This window comes from Camarhynchus parvulus, chromosome 2 (assembly GCF_901933205.1).
Source record: "Camarhynchus parvulus chromosome 2, STF_HiC, whole genome shotgun sequence".
NCBI classification, from domain to species: domain Eukaryota; kingdom Metazoa; phylum Chordata; class Aves; order Passeriformes; family Thraupidae; genus Camarhynchus; species Camarhynchus parvulus.
Window position 1 is genome coordinate 79,652,762 of NC_044572.1, and position 22,440 is coordinate 79,675,201.

The window sequence follows — 22,440 nt, forward strand, 5'->3', positions numbered from 1 at the left end:
CCTAATATTGTTTTCAATAGTCACGTAGCTGTGGTGAGCTATCCAAACTGCTTCTGCAGAGCTGCTTGGCCATGTTGCTTAGTAACATCATCCTGTTGCTGAGGCACTCGGCCCTCACTCAAAGTGGGTAGGGAGCAGGAAAGATAGGCACAGTGATTTGTATAACCAGATAGCAGCATCTGTTCCCATTTTTGCACGGGACTTCTCTTCCCTTTTCTTGTGAAATTGGCAGGGCTGAGGGGCATGGAAGAGGCAGAGCTTAAGAGAGGGGAGAGAAAAAACACCAAACAAACACAAAGTAACACCCAGGATGATCATTTGCTAAATGGTTTTAAAAAAATTATCTTTTACTTCCCAGCTGAAGGCAAATTGTTGATGTATGGTAGTGGTTTCTTTGGGGCAATTTCTGTTTTTAGTTTTTTCTTCATTGTCAGTACCCTAGATGAGAAATGAAATAGGAATTATCTCCCTGAACTTGTCTGTCACATTTAATCTGCTATTTCTTCCTGGCTATATTTGCCACTTATATCTTTGCTCCCAGTCAAACTTTTCTTTTCCACTAGCAATTTATTTTTGATAAAATGTTGTGAGCAGGTGAGGGCTTTTCAACAGAACAAGGGCAGTAGCAGAAAGAAGAAAATGCTCAGGATGAGGTACAAATTTCTAGTGTGGTCCTTCTGTTTTCCCTAGATTCTTAGAATTATAATAACTGATACAATACTTTACAGTGAAGTTAGATGGCATGGCTAAAATTATGGACTATTTAAAAATATTTCTACCTTTATTTTTCTTTTAAACATGCTGAGAAATGTAATGGATGCCAATATTTGGTTAAAAACTTAATAACTTAATATTTGGTTAGTTTAAATAGGATAAAAATTATGTGGGTACTTCTTATAAGACATAATAAACTTTATTGAATGATTTTTAAAGTTTATTTGGGGCCTGTTTATTACACTTACAAAAGTGTAATCTCTTTTTTTTTTCCTCCGTCCTTTCTCTATTTTTAGCACTAATGTGAAAACTGCTGGCCTTAGTTCAGATGTTGGTTTTGCAGTGTCCCTTAAGCAGCCAAAGCCAATCTGTTTTGAGGAGACTTTTCTAAGATGCTTAATCTAGTTAACAGACAAATTATGTCTGGGGAATTCCACAGTGTGAGCTGAATGTGGCAGTACCCTGACAGTGACACTGCTAATAGGTTTAACAGTGCAGTGAGAGTTTGCAGAAACACTCCAGACCATGCATCATATTCTACTTCAATCCTTTAAGGAGAAAACCTGGGGAAAAGAAATTTAAGATACTGACAGGTGAGGCAAGGCTGCTCTTTTAGTTCTGGGGACTTGAATATTGGGGCTTTTTGTTTGGTGGTGAGCTCCTGTCATGTGGGCTGAGGATGCCAGAGTAGCATATCCGTAGGGCTTTTTTCAGGCATCCAGAGTTTGATATCAGTTGAAAGATGTCATGTGTAATTAGTTAATTCACTGAAGGCATTATTTCTTTCTGTATCTGTACAAATAGTCCTGAGTCAGAGAGAGAGTGATGTAGTGAGAATGAAAAAAGTGTAAAAACAGAAATGAGTTTCAGTTCTGAGCTTTCATTAATCTTTCATTCTAGTATTTTGGGAAAGAAAAAAATTATACATTTGTGTTTGTGTGTATGTAAAATCTAAACAGGTGAGAATCCTGTGTTTAAAAAAGCCCTAAACCCAGTTAAAAAGAGTTCACTGGAGACTGTGTCCTGATTCTAGTGACTGCAGGTGTTTGGTGTGCTAGGGGCCCAAGCTGATGTACCAAGGTGTGCATTAGCTGGAGCCGCCATATGGCCTGTCGTGTCTTACTGGTTAATTTAACCATCTGTCATGTCTTAACAATTTGTGTTCACTTTCAGTAGTCAGGTTAGAAGGGTTTTCTTCTCTTTGGTGCAGTAATTTTCATCATACAGTGCTGTTACATTTCCCTTATCTGAGTTCTATTAGTTTTATTTATAATCATATTACTTGTAGATCATACTTTCCTTTTTCGATGTTATAACTTGAAGAAGTATGCATTCAGGCAGGCATTTTGGAGATGTTTCTGCTTAAATTTCTGGCACAAAACAAAGTCAGTATCAAAACTTGAGCTGTGAATGTTTGACTCCACTTCTCCTCCTGTTCACTTCTAATTCTGCACTTGTGTTCACATCAATTTCTTTACTATGTAAATTAAAATAGGTTAGTGTCTGTAAAACAGGTTTCATAACATATGAGTTCAAAGTAAAAATCCCACTGTTCATATGCTCTTTCTCACATGTTTTCAGAATTGCAGTGAAGCTATGACCTGATCTACTGTATACATATATTTATTTAATAAGTAGCATTTTTATTATTATGCTACTATTTACTTAATAGTAACATTTCAGGACAAGCATCTAAGAGAAAGGTACATCAAAAAGGGTTTTCAGCCATAATGTGCTGTTTAAATCAAAAAGTTCTTTCAGTCTTCTGAAAAGCATGCAATAAATCAAAGCCACAAAATTCCTATGATTCTCTTTCAGATTTTGTGCCTGCAGGCTCTTATCTCAATGATGGGCTTATTGCAATTTTACCATAGTCTTGGGGTGGTTGTTTATTTTTTGTTGTTTTTTTTTAAACTTCTAGTGCAAGCAACGTTGTCATTATATTTAAAGTTAAGAATTGATGCAGCCAGCTGTAGATCTTCAATCTTCCTTGTCAGAAAGAGGCATCTTCTAAGTGCAAAGTGTTGTAGTGTGTTCAGTCTGATTTTGGTACTTAGAGCCTTAAGTAGCCAGAGGTCTGCTGTGTGTTGATAGGTGTGGGGTTGCAACAAAGTTTAATTAATTAAATTAAGTTGTTAACATGTAACTGATAAGGGGTAATACAATGGTTGTTGATCTTCAGCTCATGTGTCACTAATGATGCTCCTCCATCATATACATAAGGAAATTTTTTAACAGGACTCTTGATCAATGTATTTAATGATCAAGGATTTCTGAATGAGGGCTGAATGGTATACCTGGTCAAATCTGAATAGGTTTTTTAACATCGAGATTATCACTTGCATATTTTGTGTTTCCAAGGAGCTCTTAAATCCTGGACAGGAGGACAGTACCGCATGCTCTTGCTATTAGAAATGTTTAGAGAGTATCATGACTTTGTAGGGCTTCTTCTTAAAGGTGTAGCAAGGCAGGATGATAAGTTACAGAGCCTTTAAAAAGAGGCACAAATAAAAACTGTACAAGATTTATTAGAGCATATGCAATGGCCGTGATCCATTAATTTCAGTAATTTTAATGTCTTTAGTTTCTTGCAATGACAAATGCCAATATATTGGTTTACTTTATTGACCTAAACTGTCAGATCAGCAGTGTCATTCAAATGTGTCTGTTGTATTTATTTTCTTGACAGCCTGCACCAGCTATGAAGAGCAATTAGGGATTATTTGGTGTATATCTCTCATGTTACACTTGTCTGATTACAGTATTTATCTTCCTGTGGGAAGTGAGACTTTTTCAAAAAAGAGCATTTCCTAGGAAACAACTATTTCCCTATGCTGTGAAGGAATGTATCAAACTAACATGGAAAAATTTAGCTAGTAGGGTGGGCATTTTTTAAGTGTGAAGAGTAGAGATTGACTTTTTGATCCAATTTGGTAGGGCTGCACTTTTCATTTGTTCTTTCTATTGCCCCTCTTGAAAGTGGGAAGAGAGGAAATACCACATGTAGGAATATGTATTTTCATCTGGACAGTTCTAGGTTATCCTTGTTGCCCTAATCCAGTTCACCTGGCTGGGAGCTCATGTGATACCCCAGTGGAACCTTGCCACAGATGACTTCTAAAAGCTCCACAGTGATGCAGAAGATAGGATGTTCCACTTGCTTCAGGTTTCAGTCTTGAAGGCTTCAGAAGACAGAAGATTCTCCTTATCTTATGCTTTTGTTCATATAGTTAATCAGTTTCTGTTTAAAAAAATTATATTTAACTTTTTTTTCTTAATTTGGTGCCTATCACAGCTATTTTAGAGCTGTATAGTCCTCTGTATACCTTCTGCTGTGATGCATCTGTGGCACTGCAATCAAATAATTTCTCAGTCTTTTGTCAAACAAGATTGGACTATTGGAATAATTGATTAATGGATGGTTTCTTGAATCCCTAAATAATGGTTTAGTTCTTCTCAATGGTTTTGGATTGCTTTGGTTTGTTTGGACTTTTTAAATTAATCTACTACCCCACTTTTTGACTACCATGATCATGAAAGTTCTGACTATGCTCTGGTGCTGAATACATCATCTGTAAATAACAACTAGCAGGACTGAAAGTTTAATGATGAGTTTTCTTTGAACTTGAGCATAGACCTGTCTGTGAATGGGCTTGATGCCTGATGATGTCTCTGAAAGAAAACCAGCGTTGATGTCAGGGCAGGCTGGCCAGGGAGTAGGGCTGAGTCAATTTTCAGAATATGTAGGAGAAATGTGTGTGGCCTTGCTGCACATCACTGCTTTGATTTCAGGCAGCCCAGAGAGGTGCAGTGCTATTAGTGGGGTGAAGGGCTGGCAGCTGGATAAGAAGGTTTGGTGAGTGCAGTCTGGGGGGAGCCATGCTTTCATGATGCCTCTACATTTAGGGAAACCACTTCTGAGGATGCTGAGCTTCCTTTAATGAGAAACTGCTCATGGGCCTTGCTGATCTTATGTTCTATTGCTTCCTAGTAGTATATTGGTTGCTGCTTTTCCATTCTGACCTGGTTGCTTTTCCAGCCTCTGTGAGCTTCAAACTGCTTTAACGCAAGAGTTTTTGAAGGCAGTGGTACAGATCAACTTGCAGCTTTAAATAGGAAGGGATGTAGCTGTTGGCTGCTAACCCAGGATACAGGCAGGAGACCCATTACACCTCTCCTTCTCAGTGACATCAGTTCTTTGAGTTCATGGTCTTTGTTTTGATCAGTTATCTCAACTGTCTCTCCAGTGCCTTCCAAAGCAGCAGAATATGGTGGAGGGTTGAGTGTGTAGATGAGGTGGGATTCAGTTGTCTGAAATCCCCAAGTTATCTGTGTGACCTTTCCTGGATATAACTCTTGGTATAACAGCTACTAGTCAGTTGATTTTAATATTTAAATAAAATATGCAATAAAAAACTGTTGCTCCTTAGTTGAGACTTGAATAAATTAATACATAGAAAAACTTCTAGGAGCAACTGAAAGGAAATTTTAACTTTAATCAACTTGCTGTTGTAGTTTTTAAAATACAAACTTAATACAAACATTAAAAAGTTTGATAGTGTTACATCTCTTTTTAAATCTTCGGATTTATTGTCTTTTTAGCTAGATTTAAAAACCTTAAAGGGTAGTAGTATTTTGTGTTTAAATATTGATACCTGATAATTTGGAAATAGAGTAGTAAAACTGCATGCAGAACAGTATCATTTTTGCTTAAAACTTAAGGTGTTTAAGAGACGTGATTTTAAAATGGCCTTAATTTCTGAGATTTGGGAGTAGTTTAGTTTCTAAAATGAAAATATTTTAGTTACCTGTTAAAATCTTCATTTTCTTGAAGTGTTAGAGGGATAGTGGCAGTTACTCCCTGATAGGGTTTTAACTCTTGACCTTCTTGGGGGGATGTTCAGTCATAATGTTGTTAACTCAGATGCTTTGAAGTTGTTTTTAGATTGCTGCTTAACTGTTTTCAGTCAAATCAGGTTGGTTAAAGGTTTTGGTCAAGAAGTTCCTCTAGTTATACATGTGCTTACTGTTTAGTACAGTAGTGTTATAGTCTTAATTACATGTATAATTTGCAAATCAATCTCTGTTCAATATTAGCATAATAAACTAATATTAAACTTCTATTTAGATTAGTACCAGCACTTGTAAGTGGAGAACTATTGGTAGAGTATGAAGGAGGTTGAATTAAGCCCACCTCACTAGATTACCATAACAGTTTGGAAACATGCTGATATCTGGGTTATACTGCTACTGAATTCAATGGGAAAAATCTTTTGGCTTACAGGAAGCTGAGTTAGGAAGAAAATCTGTTGTTTGAAAACCACTGTTAACTTGTACATGGGCAAAAGAATTGTAATGCTTCTAGAATGGAGTTGTAATTCTTTATCCTGTAGCAAGTCTGATTTTTTGATACACTGTTAAATGTCTGAAATGTTCTCCTCAATTTTTCTGTATTTTTTCCTCTGATGCAGATTGATTGAGCCAAATTTGCATTGAAATTTGGATGTAATCACAACAGGCTGTTTTTCAGGCCACTCTGAAGGATACTAGATCTTAGTGGGAGCAGTTCAGCTGTTCTGAAAATCAGTCTCAAGGGTGCGAGGCTAAAGAGCACTTTGAAAATGTAGACCATGAAGAATTTAATTCTGTAATAGTAATATCAACTTTCTGGATAATTGCTGTAGTTATAGATAAAATATTTGGGATTCTTGGCAGACTTTCTAGTAAGGGGAGCAACAGAATTACTTTCAGCAGTGTGCTAATGGCAATTCAGACTGAAAAATGTTTGAAGGGAAAAATATGCAAATAGGGCATTCCGCTAAAAACATGCACAAAAGTTGAAAAATTCAGAAGAAAACACGTATATGGCACAAGCTGATTAGAAGAAGGAAAGGGAATAAATTATTCTTTTCTCCAGACAATTTGTATTAAAGTTTAAGTAATGTTATGTCAGTGTATATTTCTCATTTCCATCCTGTGTTGCTATCTCATCTTACTTTATATCTGTGCTTTGCATTTTAAAAGTATTTAGTGTCTGTTTATGCAACAAAACCACTGCAAACACAATGATAGTGGCAGAGGCTTTCAGCAGGAATAGCTACACCCATGGTGTGAGCAGTACAAGCTCAGCCTACTGAAACATCACCTACATCCAGGATTTCAACCTCACAGAACTAGCAGCAAGGGCCAGAATAGTGGTGTCTTTGATTGCTTTTCTAAACACTTAAGTAGCATGTTATCACTTTGTGGTATAGATCTGACATTTGTAAAGTGTCACTTGCAAACTTATTGCCTACTTTACTTTATTCTTACCTTCAAAATGTGTAATGTTTGTATGGCATCCCCATGACTCTTCTTGCCAATCTTGATAACAGACCACAGAGCTGAAGTACCTGAGTGGCAAAAGGATTGAAGTGGCAACTTCAATCACAGCTGGAATATACAAGTCTCTTTTTTAAATGTTCTAATATAATCTGTTTTTAATAGTAGAATAAGAAGATGTTTTATTAAAATCGCATTTGGTCTTGTTATTTAAAAAAAAAAAAGCTGTATCCTTAAAATGGTTTTTTCAGGAGGTGTGTTTAATTTATTCATTCTCAGAGGATATTTAAGTTGTAGAAAGTCTTAGCAACTTGATTTTTTTTCAAAGTGTTGAAGACAAAATGTTGATAAGACACAACCATTCTCTTGCAATTTTGAGAAGCATTTGAAAGATCAGCCTTCGTGTAAATCTACATCCATTCATCAACTCCAGCTTATTTAATTTGTAGATCTTCGGATATGGGCATAACATGTGAAACTCGTTCTGACTGCTGCAGGTTTTTTCTCCCCAACCCTCCTACCTTCCCCAGTACTGGACCCGTTTAGTTGAGGACATTCCTGGGTTGTACAGCTTTTGCCTTTTCTTGTTTGTTTGTTTTTGTCTGTTTGGTTTTGGTTTTTTTTTATTTTTAATGAGAGGGTGGGGGGTTGGTTTGGGGTTAATTTGTTCAGGGTTTTTTTTTTTGTTTTTTGGAGGGGGGAGAGTTGGGGTTTTTCCTCTTTTTTTTAAGAGGAAGTGGTGGGTTCTTTGGTCTCTGTTTAAGAAGAGATGATAATCATGATATTTATCTCACCAAAATATATAGTTTCCTTGGAAGAAATAGGATTTTTGTGTAGATGCAGGCAGCTGAATGATGCAGCTAAAGGGTTTAAATTGAGCTGTAGCTGCCCTTGTTTGCTATTTCTATTTGCATGTTGAAAACACTTACTATTTAGCTTTCTTTGGGGATTTTTTTTTTTTTTTGGTGTTTAAATGCTACTTTTAGGTAAAATTTTAACAGTCAGATCCTGTATTTGTCTCTTGTTTTCTCCCTCTTAAACGTCTCTTATAAATCTGTTTGCAGCTGGGTCTCGGGCATCTTACAGCAGCCAGCACAGCCACCTTGGCTCCGAGTTGAGGGCACTGCAGTCTCCAGAGCACCACATAGATCCTATTTACGAAGACAGAGTTTATCAGAAGCCCCCTATGAGGAGTCTCAGCCAGAGTCAGGGGGACCCTCTGCAACCAGCACACACAGGCACATATCGCACTAGTACAGGTAGGTGGATGTAACCTGCATGACTGTCTTTCTATGAGATATGTAACTTACTCTCTGCTACTAACTCTTCTTCTCTTCCTGATGTGCTTAACCAAATGTATTCTGTGCATGCCAGTCAAATAAAATACCTTTTGCAGATGGCAGCTACCAATAGAATCCCAGATACATGCACAAAAGGGAGAAGTACCTAATGATGTGCTACATGTACAGTAGGTTAAGCTAATTTGGGGAGGGAGCTTACTCATAAAGAGAGAGAAAATACTTTTATTAATCTAGTGTATTGTCTTGGAGAAAGATCTGTTGTCTCTGAAGAAATTGCTAGGATATTTTTTGTGTTGCAAATGGACTGCAAAGTTCCTGCCACATAAAGCTAAGTGATTGTTCACTTGATTTCAAAGTAAATCATAAATACATTTTCTTCCTCTGTCCCACAGAGGTATGCTTTGGTGTAGGTACACAGACATAAAATTGAATGGTAACATAGGGAAAAGCTATTAGCATCACTGGTTTATCCATAAATAATAATGATTGTCCCTGAAATGCATTGGTGTACAAGTCCTACTTGCAGAATGTCCTCTCAACCAAATGAAATACAGCTGTATGTTGGAACCCACAAATAGATCAAAAATCAACAGGGATATTTATGGTATTTAATGCACAAAATAATTAGAGTATATAAATGCTACAGCCAAAATAGCCTAAAGCAGATGTAGAAGAAACTTGCCTTAGGAATTGTAAGTATTTCTGGTGTTTCATCTTTGCTGTGTTTATCAAAGAGGGAAGATTATGTCCATTTTCAGATCGCTCCTATTTTCATCAAGGAAAAGTTAAGTGCATTTTTCAGAGCAAGATACTTCACTTTCTTTTAAAACTATTTTTTTAAAACTTCTTTAAAAAACCCATTTCTCCAAGGGAAAAGCTGGCCGTTTTTGCATGTCCTACTGCCTTATGCAAGTTTGGTTGTTCAGAGTACAAGAGGAAATCTTAAAAAAAGGAAATTTAGCCAGAGAATTATCTAGCAAAATACCTGTAACAACAGCTTTATGCTTTTTGGAGAGCACCACTGCACCATTTCCCTTCTGTTAAAGAAACTGTCAGTGTCTCATGTTTTCTATAGAGTCATACATGGATATGAAGAAAAATTACTATTCTTTGGATGAAAGGGAGAAAAATCTCTGCTTACATCAATGAGTTGTGGAGGCAGTGGTAGTGTTTGAAACTACTGTTTCTATTGAACTTTAAGCCTTCTGTTCCACCTTTGGCTGCCTCATATTGCCTATATGATGCTCTTTCCCAGACATGCCCTGAAGATGGTTTCTTGTTTCACTTGCAAAATATCCCTTTGGTTGTCTGTGCTGAAGTAGCAGGCTGTCTTGTGACTGTACTGTTCACAGCACCTCAGTAAGGAAGGAAACCTAGTCAACACAGATACCAATTACAGTGAATTAAATTGGGACACGGGATGTTAGTTGGTTACACATGGAGATGGGTTTTCAAAAGGAAAGAGAAAAAAATTAAAAAAACCCCACAGTCATATGGGTAGCAGAAACATCCCCTGTGAAGATGAGTTTTGTTTTGCCACTTGGGATGTGGATTTGAATGTTGCTGCAGGCTCACTCTGAAGAAAGACCCCATCAGTCCAACTTTGTGTTGGGTTGATCCTCCCATGCCTTCTGCCCTGCACCCCTATCATCAGGGTCAGGGGAAATGAAAGCAGATAGATGTGTGCCAGTCTGATCACTCTTTTGCTGTGTTGGTAGCTGTCAGCTTTTCACACAGCCAGGCTGAAGAGCTGTCAGTGCTCAGAGGGAATTTTGAGCTGGATTGGATCAGCTCTCAGACTCCTGCCTCTAGCCCAAATACCAATAGGAACATATCCTTTCTGATGGAAATCATACAATTGTTTTCACATTAACAGAGAGGAGAGAAAGGAGTTCAAGTTTGCACATAATTTTTTTTTCCTTTATTGGGTTTTCTTAAGTGTTGATTTTTCTTTTTTTTTTTTAATTTAAGACTAGATTGCTATTTGGTGTAAGATATGGGGGATATAGATTACTGTGTACTCCGTGAAGATAGGTGCCAAGGATTCATGGCCTGTATATTCTGTGTGCATGAGTCATGGCAGAGTGGGGAGCTTTAAGACTTCAGAGCGCTCCTTCGTACACCATAGTTCACACCCTTTGTGTGTGACAAAAATAGCTTTAATCATGATGATGATGCATGCTTTTCCTCATCCAACAGAAAAAAAAGGGAAGACAAACTTTTAAGATGCTGTCCAAAGGATTTTTTTCTCTGCAGCTCACACTGCCCATTGGAAATAAAAATTAAGTTAGTTATACTTGCAAGCCATTTAATTTCTTTTTTAGTGGGGTTTCTTTTTTGGTTGGTTTTGGTTTGGTTTTTTTTTTTTTTTTTTTTACTTTTGTTGTACTTTGTGGGGTTTGAAGGGATTTTTATGGGGTTTTTGTTTGGTTTGTTTGTTTGCTTTTAAAGAACGTTATTCCTGAATTTGAAAATTTCACTTACTTTGGAAAAGTAACCAAGAATGGTCACTTACTATAGACATCACCTTTCTATTTTATGAGCCCTTAAATACATATTACATTCAAGAATGTTTACACAACTGAGGATAAAGCCCTCTCAAGAGCTTTTTGTCTTCTAGGTGAATGAACATTCAGTAAGCAAAATACAATAAGCTAAAATTTCTCTATGAGGTGAACTAAATTAAGTTTGTTGTATATACTCATTGTTTTTTGGGTGGTGTTTTGGTTCTTAATTTTAGTATTTTCTTTGTATTTCACTTGAGAATGAAATGCATGGTGATTGTTCTGCACTGCATACTGCAGAAGATAGAAAACATGTCTGAACATCTCCCCCTAATACCTTTGGCGATGATGAATTCTTCAAAGAATCACTGAATGGTTTGTGTAGAAAGGGACCTTAAAGATCATGACATTCTGTCTTCCCTGTCACTGGCAGGAAACCTTTCACTAGACCAGGTTGCTCAGAGCCCCATCCAGCCTGGTCTTGAGGATTTCCAGGGATGGGGAGTCCACAGCTTCTGTGGGCAACCTGTTCCAGTGCCTCACCACCCTCAGCATAAAGAATTTCTTCCTCATATCTTATCTAAACCTATCCTCCTTTAGTTTAACTCTATTCCCCCTTGTCCTGTCACTAAGTGCTCTTTTGAAAAGTCACTCTCCAGCTCTTGTAGGCCCTCTTCAGGTACTGAAGGGGGCTCTGAGGTCTTCCTGGAGCCTTCTCCAGGCTGAGCAGCCGCAACTCTCTCAGCCTGTCTTCACAGAAGAGGTGCTCCAGCCCTCTGAGCATCTTAGTGGCCTCCTCTGGGCTTGCTCCAGCAGTTCCCTGTCCCTCCTGTGCAGAGGACCCCAGAGCTGCAGCACTGCAGGTGGGGTCTCAGAGGAGACCAGAAGAGAGGGGCAGAATCCCCTCCCTGGCCCTCCTGGCCATGCTGCTTTGGATGCAGCCCAGGACACAGTTGGATATTTGGAGTGCAAGCAGAAATTGCCAGATCATGTTGAGCTTTTCATCCACAAACTCTCCCAGGTCTGTCTCCCCAGGTCTAGTCTTGTTCCATTCTCCAGCCAGCCTGTACCTGTAGTGTAAATTATAACTGGGTGTGTTACTGTCATGCTGTTCAAGCTAAAAATAATGTTTCAAATTTGACAGCAGTAGCTGTAAAAGCTCTTTTGGTTGTTAAGCTTTTACTTAACAATCCCTTTTGCTCTTCAAAGGGTAATGCCTTCTCTCATATAAAAAGTACCAGCCCAGACTTTTGCACTAAAAGCAATAAGTGTGAAATTTTCCTTTTGAAATGGGAAGCCTCAAAGGATGTGCTTGAAGGGAGCACTCAGACACAATAGAAAAAGCAAATTAATTTATTTACTGAATAGCAACTTATAGCTTGTATTTGTAACTCAACTAAATAACACTAATAATTTTTGTTCAGACAGGTTTGTTACTGATTTTCCTCATAAACCTAAAGGTTTTGAATTATTCATATAGGAGAGATAAGCTTTTTTGATGGGATGTTTACATGAACACTGATGGAATTTGAAGAGGGCTGTTAATTAAGAGGGAGGAAGGGTTGCCTTTCAGCCAGAGTGGCACATGGAGTCAATGATTGTTTGCTTTTTTGCAGAATTAGAATTTTGAACTAGAGGTTTAGTCTATAGTTATTGACATTTAATCCACATCAAACATGAAACCAGGCAAAACAGACAAAATCACGCTATTTTGCAAGCCTGGGATTTCTGTAGCTGCCTTGAGGACAAAGCATCCTCACTGTTCTGGTTGTGGGCTGTCAGTGCTGAGCTCAGGAGCACAGCTTTGTCAGCTGTGGGGTCTGTATGAACAGTTGTCATCACCCTCCAGAGGCTGGCATCACTGTCTGGAAGCTCATGCTTTTATTGTGGTCTCTCAGAGAAACAGATGAGCCCTCTTCTGTAAAAAGGATGTAATTTCCAGGTAAAGTTTGTAAAAGCCTTGAAAGAACACTATCCCCAGTGGTCTGGGAGGGAGGGATGAGAAATGGGAGAACTGTGCTTGTTCTGAACTCTCTACAAAGAGCGGCTTTATCAGATGAAGTAAGTGTTGCTGTGTAAGAGCTGGTAAACCGTGAGCATTTAGATCTTAAAACCTGCAGAGATCTTAAAACATGCTTTAAGAGCACTCACTAGTTTCAGGGGCTGCAGGCAAATACTTTAGACCCCAGCCTTACAAAAGCGACAAGGATGCGCTGGCGGGGTGAACCTGTCCTCCTCAGCTCTGTGAAGGGCACGTGCATCTTGCTGGCATCAGGACAGCCCTGGCAGCCTGGATGAAAGCTTAGGGATGGTCTTGGCATGCACAACCTGAGAATGGTCTCTGTCTCAGTCCCCAGAAGGTCACCATAGGGAAGGTGTTGTGACACAGTTCAGTCATAGTTGAATGGGCTTCAAAGTCCAGCAGCTTGGTGTGGTTCCATGACCACTTGGTACCCGTTGGAGTTCTGGGTGCATGGAGCTGAGCTATCTCCTTGATGGAGACAGAGCATGCAGAGTACTGCAGCGACCATTCTGAGAGCATTAGGAGGATGAGGAGTCTGTGACTGATCTGCTGAAATTGAAGAGAACCCTGAAAGGAAGGATTTATTGAAAGGAGATTGCGGAGTAGAAGGCTAGGCAGTACAAGTTTGTATTGTCTCTGAAGAGTTGCTTAGGGTGGGATCTGCAGGGCTTATCAGGCATGCTCTTGCAATGGGTTACCTATCAGGGAGCGTGTTTGTGGCAGGTGCACACTGCAGCACTTCTGTGCTACCCTCAGAGCTGCCCAATGGCCCTGTGTGTGCAGGCAGCTGCCAGGCTGCCCTCAGGCTTCTCTGATGGCCTCCATTCCTTCAGGCCAGGTCCACCTCCCTGAGATTCCTCCCGCTGATGCTTGAGTGCTTCCACCAGTACACCAGCAGCTCTGAACATGTCTGTTCCCAAAAGCTGTACTGCCACAGGCTGCACCACTTCCTGGGCATCATGGCACAGAGATCCAAGAGAAGAGACCTGTGGAATTTGTGATGGCAGGTGCAAAGCAGAAATATGTCTATTTGCAAGCGGGATTTCTGTGTGGAGGAAGAATGCTGACTGGAGAGTGGTTAACAGCCAAGACAGCAGCTTTTCAAAGGAAAGAGTTATCTGCTGCTCCAGGCCATTTGCCAGTGGCAGGATAAACACAATATTTCATTGTCCTGTGATGCAGGTCAGGAAAAACTGCCAAAGGTGAGAATTGCCATTGAGTATCTGGACAGATGCTCTTGTCCTCTTCTCTGCCTTCCATCCCACTCCTGCCTGGTACTTCATTTGCTGAAGGAAGTGTCTCCACTAAGGGCTGCTTTATCTCAAGTGCTGCTTGTAGTAATGTTGCATTTCTCCTTCTACCCTTCTTTAGTAGGGTAGAAGCAGGGTGTTTTTCTGGAGTCCAGTCTTTCTTCGTGGACTAGATACTGCTGGAGGGATGAGAAGAGGAGCCAGGTGGCAGTGGCAGCATTTGCTGCTTTATGCCTGCTGTGCTTGGCCTGGGCTTTTGCTGTCCTGGAGTTTAAGCAGTGTCTAAGGAGAAGGTGTACAAGAAAACCTAGTCCTTGTTTTGTCACGGGCTGATGGCTTTTTCACAACATGACTGAGTGCCTCCTTGTTCTATCTGATGAGGTGTCTATGGTGAGGATCATGTCTCTATTTGTGACCTGAAGAAGTAGGAGGGAGAAGCCAAAAGCCCATTTTTCTTCTGCCCCAGGCAGGAATACCCCATACAAAATGAATTGTAATCTTTGTTTGAGTTTGTTTTTTTTGCAGGGAGGGGACATTGCTAGTTTTGGTTCTTGGGGGTATTCAAATGGCTCTGACCTCTTCCTCTTCTCATTTGCTTTGCACAAGTGAAGTGAGGCAGTCCAGGCTCTCAGAGCCAGGTTCATGTGTCATTTGCCCCGGCTCCCTGGGGGCTCCCTCCCTCTATGAAAGGCCTGACCTCTTCAAACTTCCATCTCACTGACCTGGTAGACAGAAGTCTGGCATTGTGAAGTGGCTTCTGGAAAGCTGCCCTGGCCACCATCTCCTTGCCTCTGCCCTGCCCTCCCTCTGCAGCTGGCCTGGTGGGGCAGAGACTTTGCCTTGTCCTGGGAGGGAGTGCTGCTCTGCTGCCTGATGGCCCTGCCTTGCCAGCAAGGGAGCCAGAGGTCTGTGGGAACAGTAATTGATGAGTAGGTCCAAGGAATTTTTTTAACAGATTTTTGCAGCAAGGATGGAGGAGGGTGTTGCGTGGGCTTCTTAATGCTGCTTTGAAATACCCAAGGGCTTCATTTGCTGCATGTTTTTTATGCTGGTCCAGCTTAGCCTTTCTTTAGTTCTCAACATTTTGTCATGTCTCTAACCTCCTTTGTTGTCCTGTAGAAAAGGAGAATGAGTCTACAAAGGATGCATGAAATGAGCCAAAGTACATAATCTACACAAGACCATAAATACTTGCCTTGGTATCTAATGAAGTAGTGAATATCTTCGAAATTTTTAGAAGTCATTATTTCAATGGGTATTTTTTACATATTGTGAAGTAATTTCAAATACTCAAAAATTTGACATATGAAAAACTTAGATGTCTGAATCCTTTAGAGTGATGTACTCTTCTTTCAAGAACAGTTAAGCTACTTTATTGTAGTTGTGTTTTATCACAAATGGGTTGTGGTTTTAGGTATGCTTTTACAGATAAACTGTTCTTGAACCAATTTTAAGGTTTTAAACCTTAATATTTTGACCTTTGAAATTTGTTGGGATTTTTTAATGGTGGTCATGAAATAGTTTAGAACAGAATGATAGAGTCATAGAATAGATTGGGTTGCAAGGGGCCTTCAAAGATCCTGTAGTCCAAGCCTTCTGCAGTAGGGAGAGACTTCTTCAACCAGACCAGGTTGTGCAGAGCCCTGTCCAACCTGATCTTGAATGTCTTCAGGGATGGGCCATCTACCACCTGCCTCTGGGCAGCCTGTTCCAGTTGCTCTTTACAACCTTCATTGTAAAACAAGCTTTCCTTCTTTCTAGCCTCTGTTTAAAACCATTGCCTCTTGTCCTATTGCAACAGCCCTGCTAAAATGTCCCTCCCCAGATTTATTTTAGGCCTCCTTCAGGTACCCTTTCAAATCTCCCTGAAGCTTTCTCTTTTCCAGGCTGAACAACCACAACTCTCTCAGCCTCCCATCATCAGAGAGGCACTCCAGCCCTCTGACCATCTCTGTGGCCCTCCTCTGGACCATCTCTAACATGTCTGTGTCTTTCTTATGCTCAGCTGGCTGCAGCACTCCAGGTGGGGTCTCACCAGAGCAGCATAGATGGGGAGAATCCCCTCCCTCACTCTGCTGCCCACACTGCTTTGGATGCAGCCCAGGATACAATTGGTTTCTGGGCTGTGAGGGCCTATGGCTGGGTCATGTCCAGCCTCTCATTCACCCCCAGGTCCTTCTGGGCAGGGCTGCTCTAAATCCCTTCATCCCCCACCTGAATTGATACCACAGGTTTTCTGCACCTTGCATTTGATGCTCAACATTGAGATGATACCTGAAACAAATACAAGGGGGGTTTTTTGAAGCTTTACTTGGAGATATATCTTTTTGATGGTCCCTTGGTAACTTCTTTGTTTTTAGCTGTTTCAAATCAGTGAAGCTGTCTTATGATTTAAACATGCTGAAGAAAATTTAGAAAATTAACACAGCATGAAATAAAATGAGACTATGTAGAATGACATTGAGGGACTGCAATTTTAATGCCATGATGAATCACATACAGAGGGCTTAGTTCAGTTTGCTGCACCTGTAAGATGTGCAAACATAACTTCAGCTTTGGGAATCAGAAGCCTGAGCCTTGCATATCCCCAGTGGCAGTTTCCAAAGGCACTTTATATCCCAGTAAATGGACAGTTATCCTTTCTCAGGTTAAGTATTGCTTTTCAGCAGGGAATTGGAATTTAGCTAACCAGATGTATCACTTCTAATTCCATAGACTTCAGATTAATGAGTGAAAGGAATTTAAAGGGGCTTAGAGGAGAAAAAAAATTGTGTATACCAGCAGTTAGATGTTGTCAGGTTCTTACAGGAGGCACCAGTGAGTACATTGATATAGTAATTAATTTCAGAATGTCAGCTAGCTGTTAATCAAAAGTTACCTGTCACATGCTCTTTCTTGTATTACAAATACATGATTTAAAAGAAAAAGGGAACTTTGGTTTCAAATATACATTTTTTTTATTTGTCTCTAAAACTCTCAGTTCAAGGGAAAAGGAGGAACAACAGAACTATCAGCTTTCAATTGCCCCATTTAGATTAAACTCTTTGTCCTTTATGCTGCTTCTTAATTCTGTATTTAATTTTTCATTCTTTCTGATCTAAAAGAGTTAGCTATAAATACCAAATATTGCTTCTTTCTGCTTAGATGGTGGCTTTTTTTCTGGCTGGGGGACAGGTTGTTTTGTTATGACATAAGCTGCTGTACATGGATGTGCTGTGATGGCACAGCTGTAGATTAATTGAGGATCATGCTGATAAATCACACGGCATGGAGTTCTGGCTATAGGACATAATGTTTTCAAAGAAATTAAAAAGAAGAATTACTCCTACAACTACATCTCTTTCAGTTTGGTGATGTTGTGATAATAGACCTGTACTCCTAACTGACATCCACTTGATAACATTGTTTTGGGAGAGAGAATTATAGGAAGCAAGCAGGGAACAAATCTTCAGTACAAAGTAAATTGAGCAGAAAATACCTTAGTAATCTGCATAAAGAATAACAAATCACCTCAAGGCAATACAAAGTCATAATCTCATTTCATTTGTCAGATCCAGGTTTGCTCGTATAGTCTTACCTGTGTTATAGTCTTGCATATATGTTTTAGGTGATTTTTTTTCTTCTGTGAGAAAGAATTTTCTATTTTATTTCCTTCCTATTAAAAATTTAGCAGAGGAATAACAAAATGCACTAGTTTCAACTTCAGCAGTATCCTGTGGACAGCAATGGAGAGGGAGGGGCCAGATGTTACAACCCTTCAGAATCATCTTTGTAATCTGAAAGCAATATCCCCCCTTACAGTGCAGAAGCATTTCTCCAAATAAAATAGTTGTAGTTTCAAAGTACTGAGCCCGTGATTGGGTTCTGTAGAGGAATTGTACCCATATGGATACAGACAAGATTTTACCACTCAGAATAGAAACCTTTTAGAATGGTTAGTATCTGTGAATTCTGTCCTGTGTCCCATGAGCAGGATACCTCCAGAGGCTTGTATTTTATTCCATATATTTTCTAATTCTTGTATTCTCCTTTTTTTAAGAGAATGACTTGTAACATGTCTGAGCATTTCTCAGGTGCCCCTTGACTTTTGCCACCTGTTGAGGGAGAGCTGTGATTATAAAATCTTGCTCAAGGGAGTACATACTCTGTAAATCTCATCTGCCACTACTGAGAAAATACAGTGTTTGTGCCAGAAACTGTAGGTGTATTTGTCATCTATTTACTGTACAGCTGTAGTCTCTCTTTAAAGATTCATCACATTAGATTTAAGTGATGCAGGACATCCATTCTCATTTGTATACTTCAGTGTTGCGTAGAAATGCAAGGTTGTCATTCATGAAATAAAAATTCAATTCAAACACCCTTCATAAATCTTGTTCTTGTAAATCTTTGCTGAACAAAAACACTGCTGTGCCTCAGGTAACTCCCCAGTCATGTCTTTAAGATGACTAAATCTTTTGTTAGAGGACCATTCCTTCTGCAGTATTACATTTAAAGGCACCCTTAAAAATCACCAGTCCATTTTTTTTTTACTCAGGCTATACTCTTTCTCTTTTTTCTTAGTACAAGGCTGGCTACTTTTAGAACTATTCCTTTGTCGTACTTTCAGCAGTTCACTTGTAGTTTTTATGAGTACAAGTATACAAATAAAGTAGTTTTTACTTAAATGTATTCAACAATTTTTAAACTATCATTTGCAGAAGTTAGGCTAATGTTTAAGGTGAACATACCACATGGTCTGGCACTGGAACACAAATGTGATTACCTTAATAACAAAACAACTGTCTATTCCAGAGTGGAAACTACTAATTAAAAAGCTGATGTTTATTAGGATGTTCTAAGAAATACCATTTAGTAGCCACTTGACTGCTTAGGATTATAGTGCCCTAAATAAGGAAAACTCAAAATCTGACGGAGATGATGTCCATGTGCTCGATGACTGTAGCATGATGCAGTGCAGTCTGTTAATCTGTTATCGTCTCATACTATTTATATATATTTTTTATATATTAACTATGACTTCTGTCCATGTGTTCAGCTTTATGCTGGCCAGATGGACAGGAAACTTCAGAAATTTCAAGAGAAGGTTGTTTTAGGAGTGAAAGCAGAGATTTAGTTGCAGTAGGCTCATTTATGTGCAGCGGCGTGGTCTGTGTGGATTTGCTGTGATTGGGTCATTTTGTCCCACGCACAGGGTGTGAAATCATGTATTACTGCAAAGAGAAGAAAGAGATGTATATGTCTCCTGTATTGTGCCATTGCTCAGGGTTGAATTTTATCTCTAGTGAGGAAATTCCCATGATGAATTTTAGTATGTCAAATTCTGGAAGGGCAGTTGTTGATTTCTCTGTTTAAATGCTCATGTAACAAATGAATTAAACTGCACGTTCTTCCTAAACTGAGGGATGGAGCTCAGAGAGAGAAGACACAATCTGAGAAAAGATCTTGGCAATAACGTCTTCAGCAGCCAGAGTTGGCATCTGATTATCACATTATGTGTACGCACCATTTTTTACGTGCAGAGCAGCATCACTGAAACATGGTAGGAGCTGAACCTGAGAATGAAAGTTGCATATATTACTGAGATTAAAATCTGGCAGATTTAAAATGCAGTCAGTTCCTGGAGGTGGAAAAAAGTGTTATATTTCTTAATACTGATAACTTGAAAAATGAGGCTTCTCCTCTGTTTGGTTGTAAACAAGGAAGTCATTCCAGCCTTGAGTTGGAAATCTGAAATAATTGAAAATATACAGTTGAAATTCTAATATCTGCATAAAACCCTGGTGTCCACTTGGACTAGGTGGATTTTAAAATTATGCTTTAGCTATATGTGCTTTTGAGATACAGGCCTTTGAGATGCAGGCTGTGTTACTGTACACCCTGTAACTCTGGAACTCTTGGACACCCTGTAACTCTGGAACCTCCTGGTGGTAAATGACCAGGAGGGAAGGATGTAGAATTGGAGGAGGTTATGGATGTGGGGATGTGAGATGGGGCACAGCAGTGAAGCCCATGACAAACCCAGCTGTGGAAGAGGCTGCATTCAGGTTTGGACTTCAGGCTTCACTGAAGACCCATTAAGCACTGTTGCAAAATTAACTTGGGCAGGAACTCACTCAGCCACTATATCTGTTGAATTGAAATACAGGTTTCTAAAATACAAATTCTGTCACTATTAGTGCTCACTGAATTACTTCATCCACATGTTTCTGCATTAACATTTGCTTAGAAGTACAAAAATCTTTATAGATGACTTCATTCATAAAGTTATTTGCTTCCATTGCCAATCCTGGTGGTACCAGGTGATTTCAGATTGACACCAGCTAATTGCCTAACGAACCCATAAGTAAATTAATTAGTAGTAAAGAAATGCTAAGTCTAAATTGGTGATGAAGAAAATAATTCCATAATTCTCCATGCTGAAGGTTAGGAAGTGGCAGTTATGCAGCTTCCCCCAACAGGAAAAAAAAAAGGAACTAAGACACAATGTGAGAGTGGGCAAACTGAAGTGGAACAAGATAGACAAAAGCCTTTGAATTGCCCAGGTAACAGCTGTAATGTAAAGAGAGGAATAGCTCAGAAACCAAAGCAGCATTATTTTCTTTGACTGACTCTTTCTGCATTATAGAATAAACGTAGGTTTCTAAGCAAAGGAGAGGAGTGTTCAGCCTTACTACTACAATTAGTGTTAGATCTGAAGAACATTCTTACAAAATGGAACTGAAAGGACACAGTGCAGTAGCACTGAGTTCAGTTCTTCAGTCTTCAAAGATTGTCCATTTTTGTGTTGAAAGACTCATTGAACTCAATATACAGAGCACAAGTGATGTTTCCTTGGTTTCTCTGAAACAAGGAATTCTTCTGCAAAAGAATGGCATGTAGATATTGCAGTGGTAAGGAGATGATTGGTTGGAGTGTACACTCCCTATGAATACGTTCATGACCTTCATTAGGATTAGTACTTTACAGCTGCCAGCAATGGCAATGAGCCTATTAAATAATTCAGAGAGGCCCTGAGTATTTCCCATAGCAGTGGGAGCATAGCAGCTAAACAGCCACCTGTGGTTTTTAAGATGGGATGGAAAAGTAAGAAAAATCTAAATCTCCTGTGATGGTATCTGGTAGACAGGGATGTTGCCTTGATAAAAAGGCTTCCTCCTCACCATGTCATGAAAACATCTGATGATTAAAATATTACTGAATACCTACTTCTACCAGCTTGTAGACATACTAATTACAAGTAGGTGTGACAGCTAGGTGTAACCAGTACTTGAGGAAATTATGACTAACATGTTTGTGGGTGGAAAAGAGGCCTTTTTTGCTATGCGCCATCCTGTTCTGTATTAGTTTTTTTTAGTTTGCTTGCATTTCCCCTGTACATTGTGCTGTGTTCCCTTGAAAGATATCCTTGTGCAGCAGGGAGACCTGTTTGCCAGGAGCAGCTGCTTAAAGCATGGAGCTGAGGATGGGGAAGCTGACTGGAGGGAAGGAGGATGTATTTCCCCTGACTTACACAAAATAGGAGCATCTGGAGAAAGCTGAAGCCTGCAGAAAGAATTAGGCAGAACAATCCTGGAAGTCCTAAAAGGTTGATGTGTTTGAAATCAAAGGCTGGCTGGCTGGTGAAGAGCCCATCTCATGAGGATGCAAAGGAAGATTTGCTGAAAAGTCCTTTTCATTTGTCCCTGGCTGAGGATTTTGATTGCAAGAAAAACTAGATAGGACAAAATAAAGAGTGCAGAAAAGTGAGGGAGGAACAAATGGAAAACAAGAGAAATATAAAGTTGTTGTAGTTTTTACGGTGTTTCTTCTGGTTTGAGTATGAGAAGTCATATAGCAAAGATTTCAGCCTCCACAGAACTCCTGTGGTATTTGGTATTTGCAGAAGGTCCTAAATATTTTAAATCTAAACTGAAGCCTTGTATCTTGAAATCCTGTAGTGTTTGCTTTTTTGTTTTGTTTTGTTTTGTTCTCACTTTGCATGTCTGAAGTGCAAAATTGCATGTGCATGTGTATTTTGAGCAGCAGATAGGATAGTGCCTTTGTCAAATCTTGACAGCATTAGAGGTAGTTGCTAATACCAAGTACAGGGAAGGATTTTTCCCCTCTTTCAGTAAATATTTTCAGTTTCCCTCAAGCACGTATTTCTCTAAAATTTTATACTTCCCATGTGGAAAAATGCTTCTAAAAGTAACATCTAAGCAGGTTATTATTAGTAGTATTTATTATTTTTATATGTAATACCATGCACCTTGAGCAGTATTAAAATTGACTGTTTGTGCTTGTTCCTTTGGATTGCCAGTTCGCTACTAGCTTGATTAACAGCT

General features: G+C 39.4%; 1 protein-coding gene across 7 annotated transcripts in view; it reads left to right on the forward strand.

The window, feature by feature from the left end:
- The window catches only part of CTNND2 (catenin delta 2), a 636,038-nt gene that overhangs the window by 381,538 nt on the left and 232,060 nt on the right, over window positions 1–22,440 (forward strand). For all 7 annotated transcript variants that reach the window (XM_030971656.1, XM_030971657.1, XM_030971655.1 and 4 more), the window contains one exon: window positions 8,100–8,294. In XM_030971656.1, the coding sequence (XP_030827516.1) occupies window positions 8,100–8,294 (195 nt within the window). The remainder of the gene's footprint in view (window positions 1–8,099; window positions 8,295–22,440) is intronic.